A 26962-nucleotide genomic window follows, 5' to 3' on the forward strand; every position below is an offset into this window, starting at 1 on the left:
CGTAATAAAAATAATAGAATAAAGACGAAATTTCGAACTGGGTTGCCATCAGTTGGAAATTGGGTCGGCCTTCTTTGTTCTTTTATTTTTTATTGAAGCAGCAAAGCAAGGCAATCAGGCAAAGCAGCTTATGTACGCAGGCCTTTACTATTTTTTTACTCGCCCAAATTTGTCGTGTAAAAAGTTTTTAAAGAGAGCGTCATTCAGCGCCATTTTTGTTTAAAGAGAAGTGAACATTTTACAACTTTTTTGTGTACGGGAACGCTTTTTCGAGTAAAATGTGTAAAAGTCGTAAAAATTGTAAAAACTTTTTAGTTCTGGAACACAGCTTTAATTACTATTTTTTCCGATAACATAAAGGAAAAAATCTTATCGTAGTAAAAAATAGTAGCTTCTTGCAGTTTCTCGAACAGAGCAATATTTTTTTAATATTTTTATAAAATAAAAGCAATTTTTATTCTCTTTTACATTTCTGTGAACTACTGTGAACTACTTGTCAAGAAAAGCATTGACATTTCCGCCATTTTCATCTCCAAATGAATGGTGTTGACAACTTAACGATAATATCGATAACAATCGATATTTTAAAATATTATATCGAAAATATCTAATGTTGGGAATATCGATGGTTTGCCAGCTCTACTGTGCAGGTAAGGCTTTCCATACGTGTGACCAGATAACAGTCTGTTAATCAACTTTATGTTTCCAGGTGATATCGATGATCCGTTGTGCCAATGTTGCCTGGGTGGCTCGGGAAAGAACTGGTAGAAGTAAGTACCTTTTGAGGTAGATATTTCTTTATATTTTTGGTCTGTTCCAGTACTGCACATTTCTACACATTTTTACTATTTTTTTCGAAAACATAAAGGAAATATCGGTTATCGGAGTAAAAATGTGTAGAAATGTGTAGTACTGGAACATACCATTTGTTACCCACTCATTACGTAGGTGTTCATATATGGCTGCATAGGCATCTTTGACAGATAGTGAGTGTGGATTTCATGTTAGGGGTTTTTATTCCGATAATATCGATAAGAAAAACTATCTATCAATATTGAATTTTTAAATAATAATCGATATTATCGATAGTGCCATCGATTTTTGCCATATCTAAGCAGTACCCCGCTTTAATGTTTGGAATCGATAGTTTGCCGGCTCTAGTGTCACCCTGTTATTCCGATAAAAATAACTTTATGCATGTATCGATGTTTACGATATTTATGCAAACAAATAACTATCGTTAATGTTATCGGCATTGTTCCATCTCTATTTTCTCACACCGAAAAGCAGCTGTTTCAATAATTTTCAAATCAACTCCGACTCGGACCGACTCGTTTTTGTCAAATTGAAATTGTAATCTGAAGAAATAAATTCAATAAATTCGAAATGGCAGCCCAAGTGCAACAGTTCTTCGGACAATACAAGGATACATTAGATAAATCATTGAATGACAAATCAAAACCGTGGTCAAAACTTTTTGATAAAGTAGAGGAAAAAACAAATATACCGAAACTTTATCTATTTTTAGGTAAGTTAATGACATTTTATATTGTATTTGTGTCAACGATATAAAAATAAATATATGCAAGGAAATATGTACATGGTATAGAGTAAATATCTGCAAGAAAGGGAAAGATTAAATCAAAGTTTACGTCATTTACGACGACGAATATTGTCATCATCCTTTTTGCGGTGGCGTCGTTTCGTTTGTGGTAATTGTAGGGCCGGCAAAACCAAACACACGTTGGATGACAAATCTGCTGCTACATCGACAACAGTCCCTTTACCTTGCACTAAAAATGAAAGTAAAATTGCCACGAATCATCTTAATACATCGACTTCTACGTGGCGCGCGGTATTGCTAGGGGGCTTTTTGTTGTCGTTTTTTATATTTGCTGTCGAGCAAAGCAGCACCGCATTATATATGCATGTCTATGTATATATGGTGAGATTATAATTAAAATTATACTTTGTGAAATGTTTGACCCCTGCGCTTGCATCTTCCCGCAGAGCCCAAAATAGTCACACGAAAAGAAAGGCGACACAATCGATACAATTTTAATTTTGTTTTGTAGGTATTTTGCATTCTATTTTCTCTGCAGTATGTAGTAGTACGCCGGTTTGTTATCAGTTTTAGTTTATTGTTTATTATGGGGATTTTTTGAAAAAGTAACTATAACTTGTTCGATGTTGTTTATTGAAGAATTTTAGAATGTTATTTGGCTTAACTAATTCATAGGTTGAATAGAAAGAAAACGAAGTGACGTGGCGGATTTATTGAAACACAAACTAAACTTGATTTAATGTCTTATTTCACTACGAAAGTGTGTTTGGAATGCTTATTTGAGTGAGTATGACAATTGTGGAGATTTTAAGCTCCTGATTATATCCCCAAAAATCTTTTAACTACACACAAAAATAACCAACCATATGTTTTGAGTGTCATGTGATAATTTTAAGGTATGATTTATTGTTGTATCTAAGCAAAAAATAAATAACGTTCAAGATGTGTTTCACCATTTTTGAATTTTTAACGGCTAGTGTTCAGTTTAGGAGCTCCACTTGGATTGTTATAAAATGACCACCGCCATTAAATTCAGATCTTCCATGGATGTACATTTTTAGGTGAATCGGGCTACACTCATTGTTATGGGTGAAGTCTCCATTGTCTTCTAGGGGATGTTCATGGGAACATCTACATACATTTTAAACAGGCTGCAAATAACAAATCTACTTTTTGTTTAGGTACTTTCATAATAGGGGATTTAAGGTAATCCAGGATTGTTTCGTAAGAGGTAGTTCAATACCATTTGCTTCTATAGACCCTTTCTTAAAAAGAAATAGTTCTTTTATAGACACTTTCTGAAAGAAAGGGTGCTTCTATAGACTCTTTCTGAAAGAAAGGGTGCTTCTATAGACTCGTTCTGAAAGAAAGGGTGCTTCTATAGACTCTTTCTGAAAGAAAGGGTGCTTCTATAGACTCTTTCTGAAAGAAAGGGTGCTTCTATAGACTCTTTCTGAAAGAAAGGGTGCTTCTATAGACTCTTTCTGAAAGAAAGGGTGCTTCTATAGACTCTTTCTGAAAGAAAGGGTGCTTCTATAGACTCTTTCTGAAAGAAAGGGTGCTTCTATAGACTCTTTCTGAAAGAAAGGGTGCTTCTATAGACTCTTTCTGAAAGAAAGGGTGCTTCTATAGACTCTTTCTGAAAGAAAGGGTGCTTCTATAGACTCTTTCTGAAAGAAAGGGTGCTTCTATAGACTCTTTCTGAAAGAAAGGGTGCTTCTAAAGACCCCTTCTCAAAAAAAAAAAGAAGGGGTCCCTTTCTGAAAGAAAGAATGCTTCTATAGACCCTTTCTGAAGGAATGGGTGCTTCTATAGACACTTTCTGAAAGAAAGGGTGCTCCCATGGCACAATTACCAAGGTAGTGGTATCGTAAAATTTTGAATATGTTATTTCAAAATTTTCTTTATGTTGTTGGGGAAATTACAACAAAAATAATTTTTTTATAAAGGGATTTGACTTTTCATTTTCGAACAGCTGGTGTGATACCACTACCTTGGTAGTTGTGTCATGGGTGCTCCTATAGACAATTTCTGAAAAAAGGGTAAACTTGGATCGAATTTGAACATCGGCTATATCGGTCAAATAGGTTCTATAGACCCGTTCTGAAAGAAAAGATGCTTCTATAGACCCTTTCTGAAAGAAAGGGTGTTTCTATAGACCCCTTCTCAAAGAAGGGGTGCTTCTATTGACCCTTTCTGATAGAAAGGGTGTTTCTATAGACCCTTTCTTAAAGAAATTGTGCTTCTATAGACCCTCTCTGAAAGAAAGGGTGCTTCTGTAGACCCTTTCTGAAAGAAAGGGTGCTTCTATAGACCCTTTCTGAAAGAAAGGGTGCTTCTATAGACCCTTTCAGAAAGAAGGGGTGCTTCTATAGACCCTTTCAGAAAGAAGGGGTGCTTCTATAGACCATTACTGAAAGAAATGGCGCTTCTATAGACCCTTCCTGAAAGAAAGGGTGCTTCTATAGACCCTTTCTGAAAGAAAGGGTGCTTCTATAGACCCTTTCTGAAAGAAAGGGTGCTTCTTCAGACCCTTTCTGAAAGAAGGGGTGCTTCTATAGACCCTTTCTGAAAGAAATGGCGCTTCTATAGACCCTTTCTGAAAGAAATGGCGCTTCTATAGACCCTTCCTGAAAGAAAGGGTGCTTCTATAGACCCTTTCTGAAAGAAAGGGTGTTTCTATAGACCCTTTCTGAAAGAAAGGGTGTTTCTATAGACCCTTTCTGAAAGAAAGGGTGCTTCTTTCTGAAAGAAAGGGTGCTTCTATAGACCCTTTCTGAAAGAAAGGGTGCTTCTATAGACCCTTTCTGAAAGAAAGGGTGCTTCTATAGACCCTTTCTGAAAGAAAGGGTGCTTCTATAGACCCTTTCTGAAAGAAAGGGTGCTTCTATAGACCCTTTTTGAAAGAAAGGGTGCTTCTATAGACCCTTTCTGAAAGAAATGGCAATTCTATAGACCCTTCCTGAAAGAAAGGGTGCTTCTATAGACCCTTTCTGAAAGAAAGGTTGCTTCTATAGACCCTTTCAGAAAGAAATGGTGCTTCTATAGACCCTTTCAGAAAGAAATGGTGCTTCTATAGACCCCTTCTCAAAGAAGGGGAGCTTCTATAGACCCCTTCTCAAAGAAGGGGTGCTTCTATAGACCCTTCCTGAAAAAAATGGTGCTTCTATAGAACCCTTTTCCAAGAAGGGGTGCTTCTATAGACCCTTCCTGAAAGAAATGGTGCTTCTATAGACCCCTGGTCAAAGAAGGGGTGCTTCTATAGACCCCTTCTCAAAGAAGGGGTGCTTCTATAGACCCTTTCTGAAAGAAATGGCGCTTCTGTAGACCCTTCCTGAAAGAAAGGGTGCTTCTATAGACCCTTTCTGAAAGAAAGGTTGTTTCTATAGACCCTTTCAGAAAGAAAGGGTGCTTCTATAGACCCTTTCTGAAAGAAATGGTGCTTCTATAGACCCCTTCTCAAAGAAGGGGAGCTTCTATAGACCCCTTCTCAAAGAAGGGGTGCTTCTATAGACCCTTCCTGGAAAAAATGGTGCTTCTATAGACCCCTTTTCCAAGAAGGGGTGCTTCAATAGACCCTTCCTGAAAGAAATGGTGCTTCTATAGACCCCTTTTCCAAGAAGGGGTGCTTCTATAGACCCTTTCTGAAAGAAATGGCGCTTCTATAGACCCTTCCTGAAAGAAAGGGTGCTTCTATAGACCCTTTCTGAAGGAAAGGGTGTTCCTATAGACCCTTTCTGAAAAAAAGGGTGCTTCTATAGACCCTTTCCGGAAGAAAGGGTGCTTCTATAGACCCTTTCTGAAAGAAAGTGTGCTTCTATAGAGCCTTTATTTACCATTTTACTTGCTTAAATAACAATTAATCAATCCTAAATTAATCCTTAAGATATTTCATAAATTAATGAAATATCTACATGACCGACATGACTACCTACCTGTAAGGTGTTGCCTTCTTATTATTCTTTTACCCTTTGTTTACAAATTATGTGAACACTTCGTTCATTTTAGTTCATTGTCCGTCTTCCACGAACATTTCTTTGTGGGCCATGAATGAATGGTATTCTCTCGTTTTTTGTCTCTCCAGTTGACCAAAGAAAGAAATTATCTTTGTTTACATTTTTATAGGCGCAAGAGAAAGAGCATAGTAAAGATAGGTAGGTGGCTCTCATATAAACAGTTGTACTATGGATCTCTGATTGACAGAAACTCAACAACTCGATTGGGACTTGGATCGGCAATTAAACATATTAATTGGAACTATTGGGAAAGATAAAAAGGCCAAGAACATAAACGTAAAACACAAGTTTTCAATAAACAAGAAACAAAACGCACAAAAACACAATTAAATAAAGTAAATACAAAAGAATAAAAAACGTTGTCGTGGCCTTTTTTCTAGCCAGCAGTCAGAGGCCGTACACATCATTATCGATTACTCACATTGTGTAGAAAATACTCCAAACATATACCTACACCTACTTATATACTACATATCTAAACGACGTGTGCTTGTTCTTATTGTTTTATCTCAATTCATCATTAGTTGTGGATGTTGGTTTTGTAGCAACGAACATTGTTCGTCTGTCTTCCCTCTTTGTAACGAAAAAAAAAACCAAGTGTGACGTTTCAAATTAAAAAAAAAAAATACATTCATACGAAATCACAAACCTTTACCAGCGGCTCAACAGAACAAATTCCAAATGTGGATATGGGATTATATATGGAAGAATTTAAAAGAGAGACAAGAAAAAGAACACCGTCATAGTGTGGCAATTGTCAAACTGGGACTGGGTAAGTTTGCTGGCTCCCGTTGTCGTTGTCAGTTACAATTTTGATTTGTTACACTTCCGTTACACATGCCAGTAAGTTGGTGCCAATTGAGTACATGTATTATACTCGAAAATGCCGAAAAAGTGTTCGACTGGCATGCAGTTTTCTTGTGTGTTTACACATGCCAGTGCATGTTCAATTTCAAAATTATTTTAAGCCGCATTAACACACAAAAGTGCATTATATTTCAGATTTAAAATACAATTCACAACATATTTTATTACTATTTATTTTATTTCGTTTTAAAAAGATTGTTTTCAATCATAAACATAATGAATCTGGTATTGCCGCCTTTTCAATTTTGTATAATCCCAGAGGGGAAATTATTTATCAACCTATATTTGCATGAAAAACATCAAAATTATGTCTTTACTAACCACTAATATATTGCAGCTACCAAGACGTATTATTTGCGTTTCCTAATCTTTTTGAAAATATGCATTAAATCTTTGCATTCTTAAAAGAAACAAAAATGTACATGGATTCAAAAATAGCCTCGGCAACTCTTTTTTCATTTTCGACATATCATTGGCAGCCAGTTCAAAATTTTGCTGGCATGAAAAATCTAGTGCCAGTGGAGTCGACAATTCAAAAAATGTAATTGTGGTAGTAAAATATTGTGTATGTATTGAATTTTTCGAACTGTCATTGGCATGTGTAAAGGTTGGGTAACCCCCCGTTTACACATGCAAGTGGCAGTTCGAAAAACACAAATACACTCACACATATTCATTGCCACACCAACTAACAACCTCACTGCCGACAAAATTTTCTTGTCAGTAATCAATGTAAGTGCTTTGAAAGTAACTTCAATTTTTTTCCGAACGTCTACACATGCAAGTGTCAGTTCGAAAAAATTGAAGTTTCGACTATAATATGTATACACAACTGTCTGTAAGTTACTTGCATGTGTAATCATTGGGTTAGTGTCTACGACAATTATTGTTTAGATTTTATTAAACATATACCTATGTATATGTAGTTTCGTTGTAAATGTGTGCAAATAGTCAATAGCAATTTGTTGTTTGTTTTGCAAAATCACTTTTGAGGTATTTGTTTTGCGGCTCAACTGGAAGCAAAAAACAGAAAAACATTCCGTAACAGGTGTATCCATGCATGCCAATGATTTCATTAACCCATTCATGACGTCTTATGCCAGCCATACAAGCAATTAAAAGACAATTATTGTTAATTTATTTTACATAGTATAGAAAATGTTGGAAGTTAGAAGCAAGCGAGCGAATATCATTACAAGATGAACTTTAATCTGTTTACAGTTCATGAGAATCATTTATGGGGAATTTTCTTTGTATAAACTTTCTGTATATTAAACAATGCGCTGTAGTAAACCTAGACATTGAAACAAAGCGAACAATGGAAACATCACAGATGAGACTTGAGATGCTTTTTACACCCTCGAAATAATGGTTTGCCTCATCGAAATAATGGTTTTAGACCCCAAGTATGTTTCGACGAAACCCGTTTCAGACAATTTGTAGTTGATTTTAGCTATGTATGTCCGTCTGTTTGTCTTGCTGGTTGGAGGGCACGATAACTCTCAAACGGATCAATAGATTTGGTTCAAAAATTTGGCCTTCGTAATATTTTGTACAAATTAAGTTTAAGTTTGAAGATAGGCCATATCGCCACATATTATATGTTTGTATTAAGATACATCCAAGCATAGAGAATTGGAGATTTTTTCTTAGTTCGGTCTATGGAACAAATGTTCTGTAATGGGCCAGCTAAGTATTAAGATACATCCATATAATTGCCCTTTCTTGGCTTTTGTATCATATATGAATTTGAAATATATATGTAAATATCGATGCACTCCTTCCGGTACCTCCAAACATTCAAATTTGTTCTCTAAAATAGTGCGCACGATAACCCTCGAAGGCAGTAACCGATTTGGTCCATAATTTGCATATGGTTCGACTTTATCGGTCGACTATTTCGGGTACCTCCCACAGAAAATGTTGGAAAAGTGCAGTTTAAGACCTATTGTCGAATCTCTTCTATACCCTCCACCATAGTATGGAAGGTATATTAAGATTGTTATCCGCCTGTAACGCATTGATCCTTGATGATGATAAATTCTGAGTCGATCTATGCATGTCAGTCCGTCTGTTGTAATCACTCTAGCATCCACAAAAATGGAGAGAGAACGCTGAAATTTAAGGAAGATGCGTCTTTTGTTGGCAGGCAGGATATTTGAGGATTTTCGGTATTTTGAGGATTTTAGCTACAATTTTTAACCGAACTAGCAAAAAATCGTCTATATAGATCCATGTTCTAGTATAGCCCCCATATAACGGTACATCCCAATTTTCTGTATTTTGAAGATTTTAGCTACAATTTTTACCAAACTAGCTGTAATTTGACATTTGAGGTTCCCAATTTTCACAAAACTTCTCCAACACAAATCGTCAACATGGGTTCACGTTTTTATATAGCCTCCATATAACGATATCTCCCGATTTTCGGTATTTTTAGTGTTTTAGCAACATTGTTTGACGAAATTTCTCGTAATTAGATATTTAAGTTTCCTTCCACCAAAATTGTCAACATATAGTCCCCATAGCCCTTTGATATAGCCCCCCATATTAAGATACCACCTGATTGATTAAACACATTTTTAGATTAGATAATTTTGGCATTTGGGGGTTTCTATGGCCGAAACATTTTTGCACCTAAAATTGTGGACTGGAAAGGAAAGTAATAATTCCTTTTTATACCCTCAGCCTTTAGGCTAGAAAGGGTATATACACTTTCATACGGGCAAAATGTGCCTCATCAAAATAATGTTTTTAGACCCCAAGTATGTTTGGACGAAATGTGTTTCAGACAATTTGGAGTTGATTTAGCCATGTCCGTCCGTCTCTCTAACTCTCGAACGGTTGAACCGATTCGGTTCAAATTTTGGCCTTCGTAATATTTTGTCCAAACTTAGTTTAAGTTCGAAGATGAGCTATATCGATCCACTCCTTCCGGTACCTCCTCCACAAAAGTTCGAAAATGTTCGGAACATTTGTGGGCACAATAACTCTTGAAGGGAGTAACCGATTTGGTCCACAATTTGCACATCGTGAAATTTCTACCAGACATAGATGAGGTTTCAATATGGACTCCATCGGACCGCTTCTTCGGATACCTCACACACAAAATTTCGGAAAAATGTAGTTTAGGACCTGCTCTCGAATCGGTTTGATTTTTGTTGTAGCAGCTTGTATTCACTGCCCCCCATACGACGTTACAAGTTTCATCAGGGGCAAGTCTATACTTCCTGAGGAAATAGCCTGAAAGCTGCAAAAACACCCTATGACACCGTGTGAAGTGGTTGGAGGGCAAGATAACTCTTGAACGGATCTGCCGATTCGGTCCAAAATGTGGCCTTCGTAATATTTTGTGCAAACTTAGTTTAAGTTCGAATATAAGCCTTATCGACCCACTCCTTCAGGTACCTCGCCCACAAAAGTTCAAAAATGTTCGGAACAATTGTGCGCACGATAACTCTTGATGGGATTTGGTCCACATTTTACACATCCTAATATATCTACCAGATATAGATCAGGTTCCAATATGGACTATTTTTGTCCACTCCTTCGGGTATTGCCCACACAAATTTTTGGATAAATTCACTTTAAGACCTGCTCTCGAATCATTTTGATTTTTGTTGAAGCAACTTGCATTCGCTGCCTCAATTACGACAGTAAAAGTTTTTTCAGGGGCAAGTCCATACTTCTTGAGAAAACAGCCCGAAAGTTGTAAAAACCCGAATACTACGTTCGTCCGAACCGAATACTACGTTCGTCCACACTTTGGATATTGTAATATTTCTTCGAATATTAGATGAAATTCGAAGGTGGTGCTTATGGGTCCACTCCTTCCTGTACATCCCCCACAAAAGTACGAAAATATTCGATAAAAATGTACGCGCGACGTAGCAACCGATTTGGTCCAAACTTTGGATCTCTAACTAGGCTAGTATGGTAAAAAAGCGCTATCTACCGAAATACCCGCAAATTTTTGCGCTTTAATCCTATCCATATTTTTATCGGTTCATACGCCCAAAATTTTGACCTTCGTAGTATTTTGTACAAACTTAGTTTAAGTGTGAAGAATGGTAATATCGGTCCACACCTTCCAGTAACTCCCTCTCAAAAGTGCAACAAATTTTCACATAAATTGTACCCGCTATATCTGTTGAACCGATTTGTTCCAAACTTTTGATCTCCTAATATTTTTTTCCAAATTTAGTTTAATTTAATAAAAATTGTCCATAACAGTCTTCTACTTAGGGTACTTCCTCCGCCACTAAAGTTCAACATTTTTGTTTTGGTTTAAGGATCTCTTCTTTTTCCCTCCCGCCAATCAAAGGTTAATATTAAAACTTTTCCAAATTAATAGTCTTTCCACAGTCCATATATGTCCGCTAATTATTTCAATAAAACACAAAAAAATATTTGAAGGTTATGAAAACGGTTTTATTTTAAAGCTGTTGCTGATTTTTTTCTTAAAGATAGACCTGTAACAAAACAAAATCAATTATAAATAATACATTAGATTTATTTAATTTCAAATTTAGAAATTCTTGATGCTCTAGAAGGTTTGGTGGATTTTTGTTTTTCCAATTGGATTTTATCCGCTAATTCGTAAATTGAATTTTTCGGTTTGTGCTATCAAAATCTCTGTGCACTACTTAAATATAAACAAATTATAAGATAAATGATTTTTACCATTAATTGATTGAGATAAAACTCATAGGGTATATTCCCCGTTAACGGATCCACTGCAACGGCCATCATTTCATCCAACTCTTCTTGGGTAAATTGTTCACCCTCTTCCATCATTAGTTTGCTTAAATAGTCTTTGGTAAGCCAGCCTTTATTTTCTGGGTCCAAAACATGAAATGCCTCTAGTAATTTTTCAGGTTCAGCTGGTTCCATTCTAAAAGAATACATTGATTTTAACTTAATTTCGGATTTAATAACCAATTATTATTTGTTTACTTGTGTTCCATCAACAGCTGTGTAACATGTGGTAAAAACCTGGTCAAATGCACCTCCCCACTGGAATCTTCCGTTTCTGTGGCCGTAATAATTTCATTTGTTTCCTGCTCAGTGGGTACACAACCTAAAAATCGTAAAACCGTTCCAACTTCTCGCACATCAATCGTCTTATCACCATGATGATCGAAAATACAAAATGCATCGGAAATACGTTTTTCCAAATCGTTGGCAATTGGTACTGCAAATGTAAAGAAAAAAGGATTTACTGTAAATCCGGGGATCGCAAGGAAGATGTTATTTTATAGCACTCACTTGGCATTTCCATTTTTAGCGATTTTTGTTTCTTTGTCTTTAAAAATTTTGAATTTACACAAATTTTGAAATTTTGCTTAACTGTTTATAATTTGGAATTCAATTTATACTGAAGTTTTTTTTTTGTGACTTCAAAAGTAAATTATTGGCAAAACAAACAATTTGTTGCTAAGCTTAACTGTGTTTCCAAGCAGTTTGTTTTTGGACAGTAAACAAGATTTAGGGAAATATCTCATGGTGTCTGTGAAATCGAAAATGTTTGGGGGTGAAATAAAACCATTTTCTCTAAATAGAAAGAAATGCCACAAGATAACCTAACCTTAATGTTTCATATAAGTGAAAATAAAGGAGAGACTCAAATAGGCTTTTTATATTATAGCTTTTCGCCGGGTTACACTTCTTAATGAGTATTTTATTTGATGTATACGCAATGGAATTGACATTTGAAACTCAGTGGATTTATTAAATGCGGTTATAACGCCTAAACTGACTATAACGCCTAATAAATTAATAAACTTTGGCAATGTTCCTCTTTGAAATTATTTTAGGCCCCGAGGACCGCATTCGCAAGGTAGTTGTTTATGGCATCTGCGACTGTATCCTTGGGAATGCTATTTAAACCTGCTTGACAGCCTTGTTGATCTAGTTCTTGTTGTTGTTGTTGTAACAGTGTTTTTATTATGTTTATATGTTCGTTCCTCTGTTCAATCTGGCTCTGGGTCTATCTCCAGTTCCAGAAAAATGGCTGCTTCGATGGGATGTAGCCACAGATCCACTGGAGTTAGATGGGTAGGTTTGGCGGGGCAGTTAAAAAGGTGTTGTGTGTGATGCGGGCCCATGCCGCATACTGGGCATATGTCTTGCACGGCGCGGTCGATTTCCGCCCAATAAGAATTTAGGCGACTGCAATATCCCGAGCGTAGTTGAGCCAAAACTACTAGTTTGTCGTGACAGCTGACGCTCCTCAGCTGCAATAGATTGGTGATGTATTTCGAGGACTTTATTCACACTATAACTGCTTCAGGCCTTGGAAACTGCGTCCGTGTGAATGCTATTCAATCCTGCTTGATATGCTTATTGATCTAGGGGTTCTCTCCTGTATCGTTGGACCTCTCCCTCTAGAGCATGGATATCCTTCCTGATCTGCCTGTATGTGCCGGGCCTACCCACAAGATGGTGATTGGGATGGCTCACACGGTAACATCCAAGCAGGTACTGCAACGAAAGCATCTCATTGTGTTGCTTTACAGGAAGAACCTTTGCCTCCTCATGTAGATGGTCCACTGAAGATTTGAGGAGGCACCCTGTTGCTGTTCTCAGGGCGGCATTCTGGCAAGTTTGAATCTTTTTCCAATTCGTATCACATAATCTCGGGGACCAGACTGGCGCCGCATAGCTTACCACAGACCGACCTATCGCGTTATACGTGGCCAACAAGGTTTCTTTATCTGCACCCCAAGTGCTACCGGCCAGGGACTTGAGGACCTTGTTCCTACTTTTCAACTTGTCGCAGATAGCTGTGGGGTGTGCGCACGACGTGAATGTAGTGTCGAATGTGACCCCTAAAATTTTAGGGCAGTTTGTGGTCGGAATTCTGCTACCGTCGACCACGACATTCAACTCACGTCCAAACTGAGCTGTCCATGTGGTGAACAGAGTGGCTGTAGATTTTGTAGGGGAAATCTGCATATTCCTCGAATGGAAAAAGGTGATAAGATCGGTTAAATAGTTGTTCAGTCTCTCACAGATGTCATCAGGATAGTTACCCGACGCCAGGATCGTGCAATCATCCGCATACAATCCCACGGCAGCGGGTTCTTTCGTACCGGATTGACCCGGAACAACACAAAACCAATGTTCCGGCCAGCGGCTGCCACCTCAGTGTGTACATGTTCGTATTTGTTTCGTTTTTCTGTGTTGGGAGCAGCATATCCCGGAATGCCTGCTCCGAATTCTATTGGTCCGAGCCGGGACGGAAGAAAACCCAGGACCAATATATCTGTGCTCAGTTTGTCACATTCGCATCTTCACCCACATCCAACCTTCGGTGAGATGCAATAGATGTCAGGAGTGGGTGCATCTAAGGGGTTGCTCTGGACTCGTCCACGTGAGGGACTACGACAGGGACTATGTTGCTGCATGCTGTGTGAACACAGTTCCCAGTGAGTCGTCGTCGGATTACGAGACTCCCTCGTCGTCTGATTACGAAACTCCCCCGCAGTCCCCTCGACAACAACCACACACGCAGCCTTTAACACCAGCCGTTGTTGTCCCAATCCCCGAAAATGCAGCCTTTTTGCAATTGAATTGCAATGGACTCCGAGGTAAGATCGAGGAGATAGTAGATTTTATGAGTCGGAAGAATATCAAGGTCGCGGCGGTGCAGGAAACCAAGCTGAACAACAACCACAGCTTAGAGCATTGCGATGGTTACAATGTTCTGAGGAAAGATCGCACCAGAAGTGGAGGTGGGGGATTGGCTTTCCTATTGCACCAGTCTGTCCAATACAGACCTATCTCGCTTGAGCCTGTCTCTAATGGAAATACATAATACATGGAATGTATGGGGGTAGCAGTCAGGTGTGGTGCTGCCGAGATAGAGTTGCTGAATGTATAAGTCCCGCCGAGAAATAGCTGTATCCATGATTATAGGCCTGACATTAGCCCGCTCTTGCAAGGTCATAATCGTCTGGTCCTGGGGGATTTTAATGCGCATCATGAGATGTGGCATTCGGCCCTCGGAAACGACCAGAGAGGTACAGCGCTGGCTGAGCAGATTGATAGCTCTACGTTTTGCACGGTCAATGAGGACGCCCCTACCAGAATTAGAGGAGAGTGTCACAGTTCGCCTGACATAACCATCGTGTCACCTGGTCTGACAAATGACGTTACCTGGCAACCCGTCATTTCCCTTGGATCAGACCATCTCCCCATAATTGTCTCCATTAGCAGACCACCCGACTTCATCACCTCCGAACGCCGCACGTTCGTCAATCATAAAAAAGCTGATTGGCCGAGTTTCAGAGAGTTCACCAATCACCGCTTCAGAGAATTGCCCAATCCTTCTGATGTTCGGGTAGCGGAAAGGACGTTCCGGGACATCATCACTGCTGCAGCCGCTCGCCATATCCCTGCTGGTCGAATACCCGAAGTAAGACCAAATTTCCCAGCAGAGGCGACGGGATTAGCAAACGAGCGTGATGAGCTTCGTCGTATCAACCCCAATGACCCCAGAGTCAGGGAGCTGACACTGGAAGTTAACAGGCTGGTCGGCGAGCATAAGCGGAACAAATGGTTAAATCATCTGAAGAGCTGCAACATTGGAGCCGGTATAGGTGAATTGTGGGCAACGGTTAAGTCACTCTCGAACCCTGGAAGAAGGGAAGATAGGACCTCAGTCACGTTTGGCGACGTTACGTTGACTGACCCGAAGAGGTGCGCAAGTAATTTCAATCGACAGTTTGTCGAGCATCCCGAGAGTGACAGGGCGAAGAGAAGAGTATTACGTCGCATCAGATCTCTTCCTGCCGAGGATGAACCACCACAATTTACAATGGATGATGTTGCCAATGCCATCAGGAACGCTAAATCATCCAAAGCGTTGGGCCCTGATGGAATCTCCATGGTAATGTTGAAGCAGCTGGATGAGCCGGGAGTCGAGTATCTCACCAAGGTCTTCAACTTGTCGCTAGCCACCCTCGTTGTTCCCGAAGTCTGGAAAATGGGCAGGGTGGTCCCACTACGGAAGCCAGGCAAGGATGCCAGCAAAAGTGAATCATACAGACCGATTTCGCTTTTGTCGCCCGTAGCAAAGACACTTGAGGCCTTGATCCTCCCCAGTATCAGAAATAGCTATCAAGTTGCCGATCATCAACATGGATTCCGTAAGCAGCACAGCACGACAACAGCGCTGCACGCCATTACCACATATATCTGTAAAGGACTCAACCAGAGACGGCCGTGCGATAGAACAGTGATGGTGGCTCTTGACTTATCAAAAGCCTTTGATACAGTCAGGCACTCCACGCTGTTTGAGGACATTGAGCAGACAACCCTCCGGCCAAGCTTGAAACGTTGGATAGTCAACTATATGTGTGGACGCCAGTCGTACGTGGAATTCAGGAATAAGAAGTCCAAACCCCGTAGAGTGAAACAGGGAGTTCCCCAAGGTGGGGTGATATCTCCGGAACTGTTTAACCTCTACCTCTCCTGTATTCCACCCCCTCCAGACGGCATTGAGATCGTGACGTATGCGGATGATTGCACGATCCTGGCGTCGGGTACCTATCCTGATGACATCTGTGAGAGACTGAACAACTATTTAACTGATCTTACCACCTTTTTCCATTCGAGGAATATGCAGATTTCCCCCACAAAATCTACAGCCACTCTGTTCACCACATGGACAGCGCAGTTTGGACGTGAGTTGAATGTCGTGGTCGACGGTAGCAGAATTCCGACCACAAACTGCCCTAAAATTTTAGGGGTCACATTCGACACTACATTCACGTCGTGCGCACACGCCACAGCTATCTGCGACAAGTTGAAAAGTAGGAACAAGGTCCTCAAGTCCCTGGCAGGCAGCACTTGGGGTGCAGATAAAGAAACCTTGTTGACCACATATAACGCGATAGGTCGGTCTGTGGTAAGCTATGCGGCTCCAGTCTGGTCCCCGAGATTGTGTGATTCGAACTGGAAAAAGATCCAAACTTGCCAAAATGCAGCCCTGAGAACAGCGACAGGGTGCCTTCTCAAATCTTCAGTGGACCATCTACATGAGGAGGCAAAAATTCTTCCTGTAAAGCAACACAATGAGATGCTTTCGTTGCAGTACCTGCTTGGATGTTATCGTGTGAGCCATCCCAATCACCATCTTGTGGGTAGGCCCGGCCCATTCAGGGAGATCAGGAAGGATATCCATGCTCTAGAGGGAGAGGTCCAACGATACAGGAGAGAACCCCTAGATCAACAAGCATATCAAGCAGGATTGAATAGCATTCACACGGACGCAGTTGCCAAGGCCTTAAGCAATTATAGTGTGAATAAAGTACTTGGAGTACATCCTCCATCTATCGCAGCTGAGGAGCATCAGCTGCCACGACAAACTATAGTAGTTTTGGCCCAACTACGCTCGGGATATTGCAGTCGCCTAAATTCTTATTGGGCGGAAATCGATCGCACCGTGCAAGACATCTGCCCAGTATGCGGCATGGGCCCGCACGACACACAACACCTTTTTAACTGCCCCGCCAAACCTACCCATCTAACTCCAGTGGATCTATGGCTACATCCCATCGAAGCAGCCACTTTTCTTGAACTGGCGATAGACCCAGAGCCAGATTGAACAGAGGAACGAACAAATAAACATAACAAAAACACTGTTACAACAACAACACAAATCATCCGCATACGTCACTATCTTAATGCCGTCTAGAGGGGGTGGAATAAAGGAGAGATAGAGGTTAAACAGTTCCGGAGATATCACCCCACCTTGGGGAACTCCCTGTTTCACTCTACGGGGTTTGGACTTCTTATTCCTGAATTCCACGTACGACTGGCGTCCACACATATAGTTGACTATCCAAAGTTTCAAGTTTGGCCGGGGGGTTGTCTGCTCAATGTCCTCAAACAGCGTGGAGTGCCTGACTGTATCAAAGGCTTTTGATAAGTCAAGCGCCACCATCACTGTTCTATCGCACGACCGTCTCTGGTTGAGTCCTTTACAGATATATGTGGTAATGGCGTGCAGCGCTGTTGTCGTGCTGTGCTGCTTACGGAATCCATGTTGATGATCGGCAACTTGATAGCTATTTCTGATACTGGGGAGGAGCAAGGCCTCAAGTGTCTTTGCTACGGGCGACAAAAGCGAAATCGGTCTGTACGATTCACTTTTGCTGGCATCCTTGCCTGGCTTCCGTAGTGGGACCACCCTGCCCATTTTCCAGACTTCGGGAACAACGAGGGTGGCTAGCGACAAGTTGAAGACTTTGGTGAGATACTCGACTCCTGGCTCATCCAGCTGCTTCAACATTACCATGGAGATTCCATCAGGGTCCAACGCTTTGAATGATTTAGCGTTCCTGATGGCATTGGCAACATCATCCATTGTAAATTGTGGTGGTTCATCCTCGGCAGGAAGAGATCTGATGCGACGTAATATTCTTCTCTTCGCCCTGTCACTCTCGTATAGCTCAACAAACTGTCGATTGAAATTACTTGCGCACATCTTCGGGTCAGTCAACGTAACGTTGCCAAACGTGACTGAGGTCCTATCTTCCCTTCTTCCAGGGTTCGAGAGTGACTTAACCGTTGCCCACAATTCACCTAAACCGGATCCAATGTTGCAGCTCTTCAGATGATTTAACCATTTGTTCCGCTTATGCTCGCCGACCAGCCTGTTAACTTCCAGTGTCAGCTCCCTGACTCTGGGATCATTGGGGTTGATACGACGAAGCTCATCACGCTCATTTGCTAATCCCGTCGCCTCTACTGGGAAATTTGGTCTTACTTCGGGTATTCGCCCAGCAGGGATATGGCGAGCGGCTGCAGCAGTGATGATGTCCCGGAACGTCCTTTCCGTTACACGAACATCAGAAGGATTGGGCAAGGCCTTAAAATTGCATTCACTAAAAGAAATAAAATAAATAAATTCTCTGAAGCGGTGATTGGTGAACTCTCTGAAACTCGGCCAATCAGCTTTTTTATGATTGACGAACGTGCGGCGTTCAGAGGTGATGAAGTCGGGTGGTCTGCTAATGGAGACAATTATGGGGAGATGGTCTGATCCAAGGGAAATGACGGGTTGCCAGGTAACGTCATTTGTCAGACCAGGTTACACAATGGTTATGTCAGGCGAACTGTGACACTCTCCTCTAATTCTGGTAGGGGCGTCCTCATTGACCGTGCAAAACGTAGAGCTATCAATCTGCTCAGCCAGCGCTGTACCTCTCTGGTCGTTTCCGAGGGCCGAATGCCACATCTCATGATGTGCATTAAAATCCCCCAGGACCAGACGATTATGACCTTGCAATAGCGGGCTAATGTCAGGCCTATAATCAGGGATACAGCTATTTCTCGGCGGGATGTATACATTCAGCAACTCTATCTCGGCAGCTCCACACCTGACTGCTACCCCCATACATTCCATTTACGGGTCATTAGAGACAGGCTCAAGCGAGATAGGTCTGTATTGGACAGACTGGTGCAATAGGAAAGCGAATCCCCCACCTACTCACCTCCTCAGTGTGTGTACATGTTTGTTGATCTAGTAGTTGTGGCTTGTGCGGACGAGGTAAACATTATGTCGAACGATACACCCAATATATTGGGGTATATGGTGGTCGGAATCAGGACATCCATCGATCAGTATGTTCATGGGGAGCCTCATTTCAGCCGTGCAGGTGGCCATAGATTTATTTGTGCAGATATTATCATTTTCCTCTATCGCAATGTCTTCGACGATAGGACCTGGGGAAGGTCGTACATTAATTCGCATACATTACGATCCTATATGTCGCCCAAAGGGTGTGGAATTGCAGAATGGTAGAGGTTAAACAATTCCGCACCAATTTGATGGAACTCCCTGTTTCACTCTTTGACATCATATTTCTGAACTTTTCTGGCATCGCCACTAATATTTGGTTATCCAACGTTTCTAACACGACTGGAGGGATGTCCTCGATCGAAGGCCTTTAATAGGTGAAGAGCCACTTTGACTTTTCGGTCGCACGGCCTTTTCTCGATCTGGATCCTCGACTGATATGTGTGGATATGGCGTGCAACAGCTTAGACTGGGGTGGCAGTCGCTGGCCGGAATGCTGATGTAGTATTGTTCCGGGTCAATCCGTTGTCGAAGAAACCGCCGCCGTAGGATGTTATCTTAGTTTTATCTATTGGATCACCTAATTAAAGACGAATCTTACAGTGGCAGCTTCCTTATAACAATTGCTTTCCAAACACGGCAATCCCGCTTAGACTATCGATTGGTTGCCTCCTTATGTGAACAAATTTTCATATACAAACAAAGTTCCTCAACAAAGTGCCACACAAATATAACAATTTGTGCAAAAAAGAAAATATTTTCTTTTTTAATTAATTTAAACAATTTCTATAACACAATAGGGCTAATATTTAATGATGCATAAATTACACTCCTTAGAAATATGATTGATTTTGTTTTGTTGTCAACAGTACCAACTGCTTGCTGCTGCTGCTGGTACTTATCATGCTGTTGCTGTTGCGGCGCTAGTACTCACTCACGAGCACATTTAGTCACAAACACTACAAAACCAATGTAAAAAATTACCAAGAGCTAAATTTTAATTATAGAATTGTATATTGGTACTCTATTTTTTTATTTCAAACCGCACAATTGTTTTAGGATTTACACAGTTGACCGCATAGTGCCGGAACAGTCATTGTGGCTAGGATTGGAAACTTGATTTTCGCATCAAAAGAAGAATTTTATTTTCAATATATTTGCGCCAGTATTATACAAATCGGCAAACAAACATCTTTAAACTTAGTTGTAAAAAATAATTTAATAAACAAAAAATGTTTGAACAATTACAAAATAAAATTATAAGCATTTTTACCGAAAATCCCATAGCGCAATATGGTGAATTTTGTGAAGTTTTAAATATTTTTCAAATTCTGTGTTAACATTTTGTCTTTTATTGTTGTTGTTGTTTTACAGGTGCTGCTGGCTTTTGTGCATTGTACTTGATCTTTGGCTATGGAGCTCAATTGCTGTGCAATATCATTGGTGTGGTCTATCCTGCCTATGTTTCGATACATGCCATTGAGTCCAGCACAAAATTGGATGACACCAAATGGCTAACATATTGGGTAACCTATGGCATCATGTCAATTATTGAATATTTCTCAGTTATATTGACATCGATCATTCCATTCTACTGGTTGATTAAGGTAAGTGTTTTTTTTTTTGTTTATCATTGCTTTCGATTAAGGCTAGTTGGTAGAGGGTGTAAAAAGGGGTATAGTCCTTTTATTCTCATTACTAGATACTTCCAACGAATCAGATGTAAGTTGGCAGGATATCTCCTCCCAAAAGATTGTTGTTGTTAGTGGTCCATGATATGAGAAGTGGCCTTAAACAAGATGAAAGAGCAAAGCTATTGAACTTCTGGGGAGAAGGACCGGCATATTCTATCTTGAAGCTGGATCTAATTTTGGGTGAAATTCCTTTAGATTGTCATCGTGCCATTTAGAGCTTTTGGACCTTTTCGTCTAGAAGCCTAGACTTACTTGCCCATGACAAAAAAAATATATCCTTGTGATTCGGACCACAAGGTCTACCTTCGGTAGACATTTCAAAACTAGCCTTGAACAGCCTTTAAACTACATTTAGCGAAATTTTTGAACTATTGTAAAGAAGGTACCTGAAGATATTGTCCTATATAATTACGGTGACCAATATTTTTGGAATGAAAATAGAGTACATATACAAATGTGTAGAAAGTTACAGTCCAAAAAATAGGACAGAAAACCTTTGGAGGTCTTCTAAGGATCACAGAAGACCTCTGGAGGTCTTCTTAAGACAACAGGAGATCTTTGAAGGTCTTCTAAAGGCAACAAAGGACTTTTGGGGTGTTTCTAAAGACAACAGAAGACCTCTGTTGGTATTTTGTACACAACATGAGACCTTTGGAGGTCTTCTAAAGACAACAGAGGATCTCTTGAGGTCTTCGAAAGGCAACAGAAGACGTTTTAAGGTGTTTTAAAGACAACATAAGACCTTTGGTGGTCTTCTAAAGGCAATTGAAGACCTTGCGATGTCTTCCAAAGCCAACAGAAGACCTCTGGAGGTCTTCTTAAGACAACAGAAGATCTCTTGAGGTCTTCTAAAGACAACGGAAGACCTTTTGAGGTCTTCTAAAGCCAACAAAAGACCTTTAGGCATCTTCTTACGACAACAGAAGATCTCTTGAGGTCTTCTAAAGCCAACAAAAGACCTTTGGAGGTCTTCGAAAGGCAACAAAAGACCTTTTTAGATCTTCTTAAGACAACAGAAGATCTCTTGAGGTCTTCTAAAGACAACGGAAGACCTTTTGAGGTCTTCTAAATCCAACAAAAGACCTTTGGAGGTCTTCGAAAGCAAACAACCGAAGATTTCTTGAGGTCTTCGAAAGGCAACAGAAGACCTTTTAAGGTTTTTTAAAGACAACATAAGACCTTTGGTGGTGTTCCAAAGGCAATTGAAGACCTTTCGATGCCTTCCAAAGCCAACAGGTCTTCTTAAGACAACAGAAGATCTCTTGAGGTCATCTATAGGCAACAGAAGATCTCTTGAGGTCTTCTAAAGACAACGGAAGACCTTTTGAGGTCTTCTAAAGCCAACAAAAGACCTTTGGAGGTCTTCGGAAGGCAACGAAAGACCTTTGGACATCTTCTTCCGACAACAGAAGATCTCTTGAGGTCTTCTAAAGCCAACAAAAGACCTTTGGAGGTCTTCGGAAGGCAACGAAAGACCTTTTGAGGTCTTTTTACGACAACAGAAGATCTCTTGAGGTCTTCTAAAGACAACAAAGGACTTTTGTGGTGCTTCTAAAGACAACAGAAGACCTCTGTTGGTATTCTATACACAACATAAGACCTTTGGAGGTCTTCTAAAGACAACAGAAGATCTCTTGAGGTCTTCGAAGGACAACAGAAGACCTTTTAAGGTGTTTTAAAGACAACATAACCCCTTTGGTGGTGTTCCAAAGGCAATGGAAGACCTTTCGATGTCTTCCAAAGCCAACAGGTATTCTTAAGACAACGGAAGACCTTTTGAGGTCTTCGAAAGCCAACAAAAGATCTTTTGAGGTCTTCTTAAGACAACAGAAGATCTCTTGAGGTCTTCTGAAGACAACGGAAGACCTTTTGAGGTCTTCTAAAGCTAACAAAAAACCTTTGGAGGTCTTCGAAAGGCAACAAAAGACCATTTGAGGTCTTCTTAAGACAACAGAAAAACCTCTTGAGGTCTTATATGAACTACAGAAGACCTTTAGAGGTCTTCTATAGACAACAGAAGACTTGGAGGTCTTCTAACGACACAAGAACACCTGCTTCTGCCTAGGGTTTCTTCGTTGTTGTTGTATCCCGAGCGTAGTTGAGCCAAAACTACTCTAGTTTGTCGTGGCAGCTGACGCTCCTCAGCTGCAATAGATGGGGGATGTATTTCGAGAACTTTATTCACACTATAACTGCTTAAGGCCTTGGCAACTGCATCCGTGTGAATACTATTTAAACCTGCTTGATACGCTTGTTGATCTAGGGGTTCTCTCCTATATCGTTGGACCTCTCCCTCTAGAGCATGGATATCCTTGCTGATCTGCCTGTATGTGCCGGGCCTACCCACAAGATGGTGATTGGGATGGCTCACACTGTAACATCCAAGCAGGTACTGCAACGAAAGCATCTCATTGTGTTGCTTTACTGGAAGAATCTTTGCCTCCTCATGTAGATGGTCCACTGTAGATTTGAGGAGGCACCCTGTTGCTCTTCTTATGGCGGCATTCTGGCAAGTTTGAATCTTTTTCCACTTCGTATCACATAATCTCGGGGGCCAGACTGGCCGCGCATAGCTTACCACAGACCGACCTATCGCGTTATATGTGGTCAACAAGGTTTCTTTATCTGCACTCCAAGCACTGCCGGCTAGGGACTTGAGGACCTTGTTGCTACTTTTCAGTTTGTCGCAGATAGCTGTGGCGTGCGCGCACGACGTGAAAGTAGTGTCGAAGTGACCCCTAAAATTTTGGGGCAGTTTGTGGTCGGAATTCTGCTACCGTCGTCCACGACATTTAATTCTCTTCCAAACTGCGCTGTCCATGTGGTGAACAGAGTGGCTGTTGATTTTGTGGCGGAAATCTGCATATTCCTCGAATGGAAAAAGGCGGTAAGATCGGTTAAATAGTTGTTCAGTCTCTCACAGATGTCATCAGGATAGGTACCCGACGCCAGGATCGTGCAATCATCCGCATACGTTACGATCTCGATGCCGTCTGTTGGGGCGGAATACAGGAGAGACAGAGGTTAAACAGTTCCGGAGATACCATCCCACCTTGGGGAACTCTCTGTTTCACTCTACGGGGTTTGGACTTCTTGTTCCTGAATTCCACGTACGTTGGATTACCTAGGTATCACTTGTTTATTTGTACATGTTTGTAAAACAAATCAAAAATAGAGGACATAGTGTACGCCCAATGAAAATAGAGGACAAATAGAGTAAATAAGAAAGAGAGCACGAGTACGTTTAAAAGAAGTTTTAGGATCTGCAAAGTTTTGGTCAAAAAGGATATACATGTCGTATCTTATCGTGTCACAAGTCGTATTAGCTGGTGCCGGTAGATAGGCATCCTTGAACAGCCCTTAATATTAGCTCGTTTTATATTAGCTCAATAATATGAGAACGTTTTTATAGCTAACACTACTTGTAGAATAGTTTTACATGGCTGAGATACTCAGGAAATGTTGCCAACATTACACAGCTGGATATTTCATCACCGTTAATGTCTTTTTAATTTGTTTGCCGTGGTCTTTTGAATTGCTCTTAAGAAAAGACCAAATACATACATATTTGTATATTTTTTGTTCGGAATAGTTTCATCAACATATGCATGCTTTTTAGACATTCTTCCTGTCAAACACGTACAACGATGATGGGTTTTAGGGTCACGAGATTTTTTTGTTGTTGTTTTTTTAATGGCTTTGCAAGACACAGCACCTTTAGCCAAATGTTCTATCACATGCTTTCAGAAAGAAATTTGTGACAGTTTTTCTCTTTCACAGAGAACAGTTTGTCATCTGTTGATATCAATTAGTCACATATGTTCATTGATTCACTTTTGTTTTTATTTCGTTGCAGTGTGGATTCCTAATCTGGTGCATGTTACCCACAGAACAAAACGGTTCTTATGTCATTTACAATCGCATTGTGCGCCCATACTTCCTTAAACATCATCAAGGTAATTATGAACTAAATTCTCGAACTAATTAACCTGTTTAATTAATAAATATTTCTTTGTTTTCTTTTGATTACAGCTGTTGACAGTGCGATAGACAAAGCCATTGGCCAGGCCAAGAAAAATATTGGTTCAGTTTTGAAAAATGAATAAAATTCAAGAATACAGAAACAAAATCGCTACTAAAGAAGTCATTTAACAACATCATAAACAACATACCTCCTTTCCGAAACCATTACACAACACAACACCTCTCATCAGACCATTTTCTCACTCACGCTGAGCAAAATGAGGCAACAATGAGTGTTATGAAGTAGCCGATGCGGCGCTTCCACTACTCCACTATGCCTTGATTTGTTTCTCTTTTTTCTATATTTTTGGTAATGGAATTTTATGGTAGTTGGAAATCATGTGTCATCACATATGTGTCTTCGTGTTAACCTCAGATTTAATCTTAAACGAGTTTTTAAATTTCAATTATTATTATAAAAAAAAAACATAAAACAACAACAAAATTAACTTTATTTTGATAATTACAATTAAGGCGTCTCGTATGATAATGCATAAAAAGAAAGGAATACAAAACAACAGCAACAAAAAATAAATGTTAAACGTCTTGTTGAAAAATTTACTTTGCGTACTTTTATTTAAAGCTTTGAAGCATTTTACTGGGCAGTAACTCGTGAACGGATGAATCTATTTACGGGTCCACACTTCGGGTACCTCCCCCGCAAAGTTTCGAAAGGGAGTTAACCAATTGGGTCCAAATTTTGCACAACGTAGTATTTCCTCCAGATTAATTTTTGGGACATTCTTGTCGGATCTACATGAAATTTTGCAGCAGGTTGTCCTCGCTGTCAATATTTTTTGGGACAAGTCCATACTTCCTAAGATAATGGTCCATGACGGTACCAACAAAAATGACCGACGATCACGATACCTCACGAATTGAGTATACTATTTGGCCAAAACTTTTCACATCGTAAAATGTCTTCCAAACGTACATAAAATTCCCAGAATAGTTCAAAGCTAAGAGCTGTTCGAGGATTTTTTTTAATTTATATACTTGTGATTTTTATTCCGACACAATTTTTTGGTGTAAAAGTCCTTGCTTTCGGCCATACTCCTACAGTGACAGACTAAAATGTCTGTTTGGCAAGATAACTATGGAAAGGAATGACTCCCAAAATCAGATACAATTCCACGATGGGCTCTGTCGATGCATTCCTTTAGGTAGCTCCTCCGCAAAGTTGCAACCATAGCATCTTATCATAATCTATCCAAGATGAACTCTATGGACAAAAGTCTCCGAGTGAAGTGGTCAATGTTTTTTGTAGCTGACCATGCAAACCTAGTCTAACTTTCTATTTATCATAAAAAATAATGTTAACCCGGCATAGAGATCTAATGTAAACACGTATGTGTTAGGTTAGAGGAACGTAACTGCCGAAATTCACAGCGACTTCACTCGGAGACCTTATGGACCATTGTGTTCATCCTGGATAGAGCTTAAAGGAACGCATTAGAAGTGTATATGATGGAAGGAATATTAGTACTAAGATGAGAAACATGTCGTAATTTCGGTTAAATTCGATTTAATGCCCCACAATATTGGAAAGGCAAATACCAGAACATTTTCAATTTTACATTTTTACTCTTATTAACAATAACAACAAAAAAGCATTACACAGTATCTAATTTGTTTTAACATCATCACCACCCTCGCTGGTTTGATTCGCCTGTTCTTCAGCTGCTGCCTTTTCACGATTGCGCCACGCTGTCATATAGGTACGAGGATGAATAGGTAATAGACCAGCTATACCCAATAGTTCAGCAGCCGGTGTAGACATGTGAGCACCTTTTCCCAACCAATAACGTATACGTTCAAAATTGAATGCAACCAATCGTTCGTTGTATTGATTAGGCAGTGGATCATATGTACCAACTTGTTCTATAACCGGTTGATGTTGATTTTTGCGGCGCTAGAGAGGAATAATCAAGAGAAATTATTTATTTGTATTTTTATTCAAGCAAGGTGTGTTGGGATATGCCCCTTACCTCCATAACAACAATGTGATAGAAAGGCCGATTTGTGCATCCTTGCCTTACGAAACGTATAATTTTGGCTGATTTCTTATAGAAACGACCAATGCCACTGGCAGGTGATAAAGGAGCAATATTCATCCTGATTTTTATTAATAATTTGTACGAAAAATAATCGCAACAAAAGTATTACGGAACAACGAACGACCAACTAGTTGAATAGAATATGTTCACTC

General features: G+C 40.1%; 3 protein-coding genes across 6 annotated transcripts; 1 reads left to right on the forward strand and 2 right to left on the reverse strand.

Annotated features, from left to right (window-relative positions):
- The first annotated feature begins 1245 nt into the window (after positions 1 to 1245).
- On the forward strand, positions 1246 to 25314 carry ReepB (Receptor expression enhancing protein B). Of its 3 annotated transcripts, none has more exons than XM_073991814.1 (4): positions 1246 to 1528; positions 20411 to 20643; positions 24587 to 24686; positions 24763 to 25314. In XM_073991814.1, exons 1-4 carry the CDS (start codon positions 1387 to 1389, stop codon positions 24834 to 24836), a joined length of 549 nt encoding a protein of 182 aa, XP_073847915.1. In that variant the 5' UTR covers positions 1246 to 1386; the 3' UTR covers positions 24837 to 25314. The 3 variants fall into 3 exon arrangements, with proteins under 3 accessions (XP_073847915.1, XP_073847916.1, XP_073847917.1); XM_073991815.1 differs by lacking the exon at positions 1246 to 1528 and adding an exon at positions 2941 to 6352; XM_073991816.1 differs by lacking the exon at positions 1246 to 1528 and adding an exon at positions 20063 to 20332.
- LOC141406429 (dynein regulatory complex protein 8) lies at positions 10869 to 11871 on the reverse strand. 2 transcript variants are annotated; one of them, XM_073991813.1, is made up of 4 exons: positions 11716 to 11871; positions 11404 to 11641; positions 11131 to 11341; positions 10869 to 10919 (listed from the first exon to the last, which is right to left on the reverse strand). In XM_073991813.1, the coding sequence occupies exons 1-4, from the start codon at positions 11726 to 11728 to the stop codon at positions 10908 to 10910; spliced, it is 474 nt and encodes a 157-aa protein (XP_073847914.1). In that variant the 5' UTR covers positions 11729 to 11871; the 3' UTR covers positions 10869 to 10907. The 2 variants fall into 2 exon arrangements, with proteins under 2 accessions (XP_073847914.1, XP_073847913.1); XM_073991812.1 differs by lacking the exon at positions 10869 to 10919 and adding an exon at positions 10926 to 11070.
- A 1003-nt stretch (positions 25315 to 26317) lies between the features above and the next one.
- Positions 26318 to 26962, reverse strand: mRpS16 (mitochondrial ribosomal protein S16). The gene is made up of 2 exons (XM_073991817.1): positions 26742 to 26962; positions 26318 to 26665 (listed from the first exon to the last, which is right to left on the reverse strand). The coding sequence occupies exons 1-2, from the start codon at positions 26865 to 26867 to the stop codon at positions 26378 to 26380; spliced, it is 414 nt and encodes a 137-aa protein (XP_073847918.1). The 5' UTR covers positions 26868 to 26962; the 3' UTR covers positions 26318 to 26377.

This window comes from Musca autumnalis, unplaced genomic scaffold (assembly GCF_047663935.1).
Source record: "Musca autumnalis isolate F117 unplaced genomic scaffold, ASM4766393v1 scaffold_5, whole genome shotgun sequence".
NCBI classification, from domain to species: Eukaryota; Metazoa; Arthropoda; class Insecta; order Diptera; family Muscidae; genus Musca; species Musca autumnalis.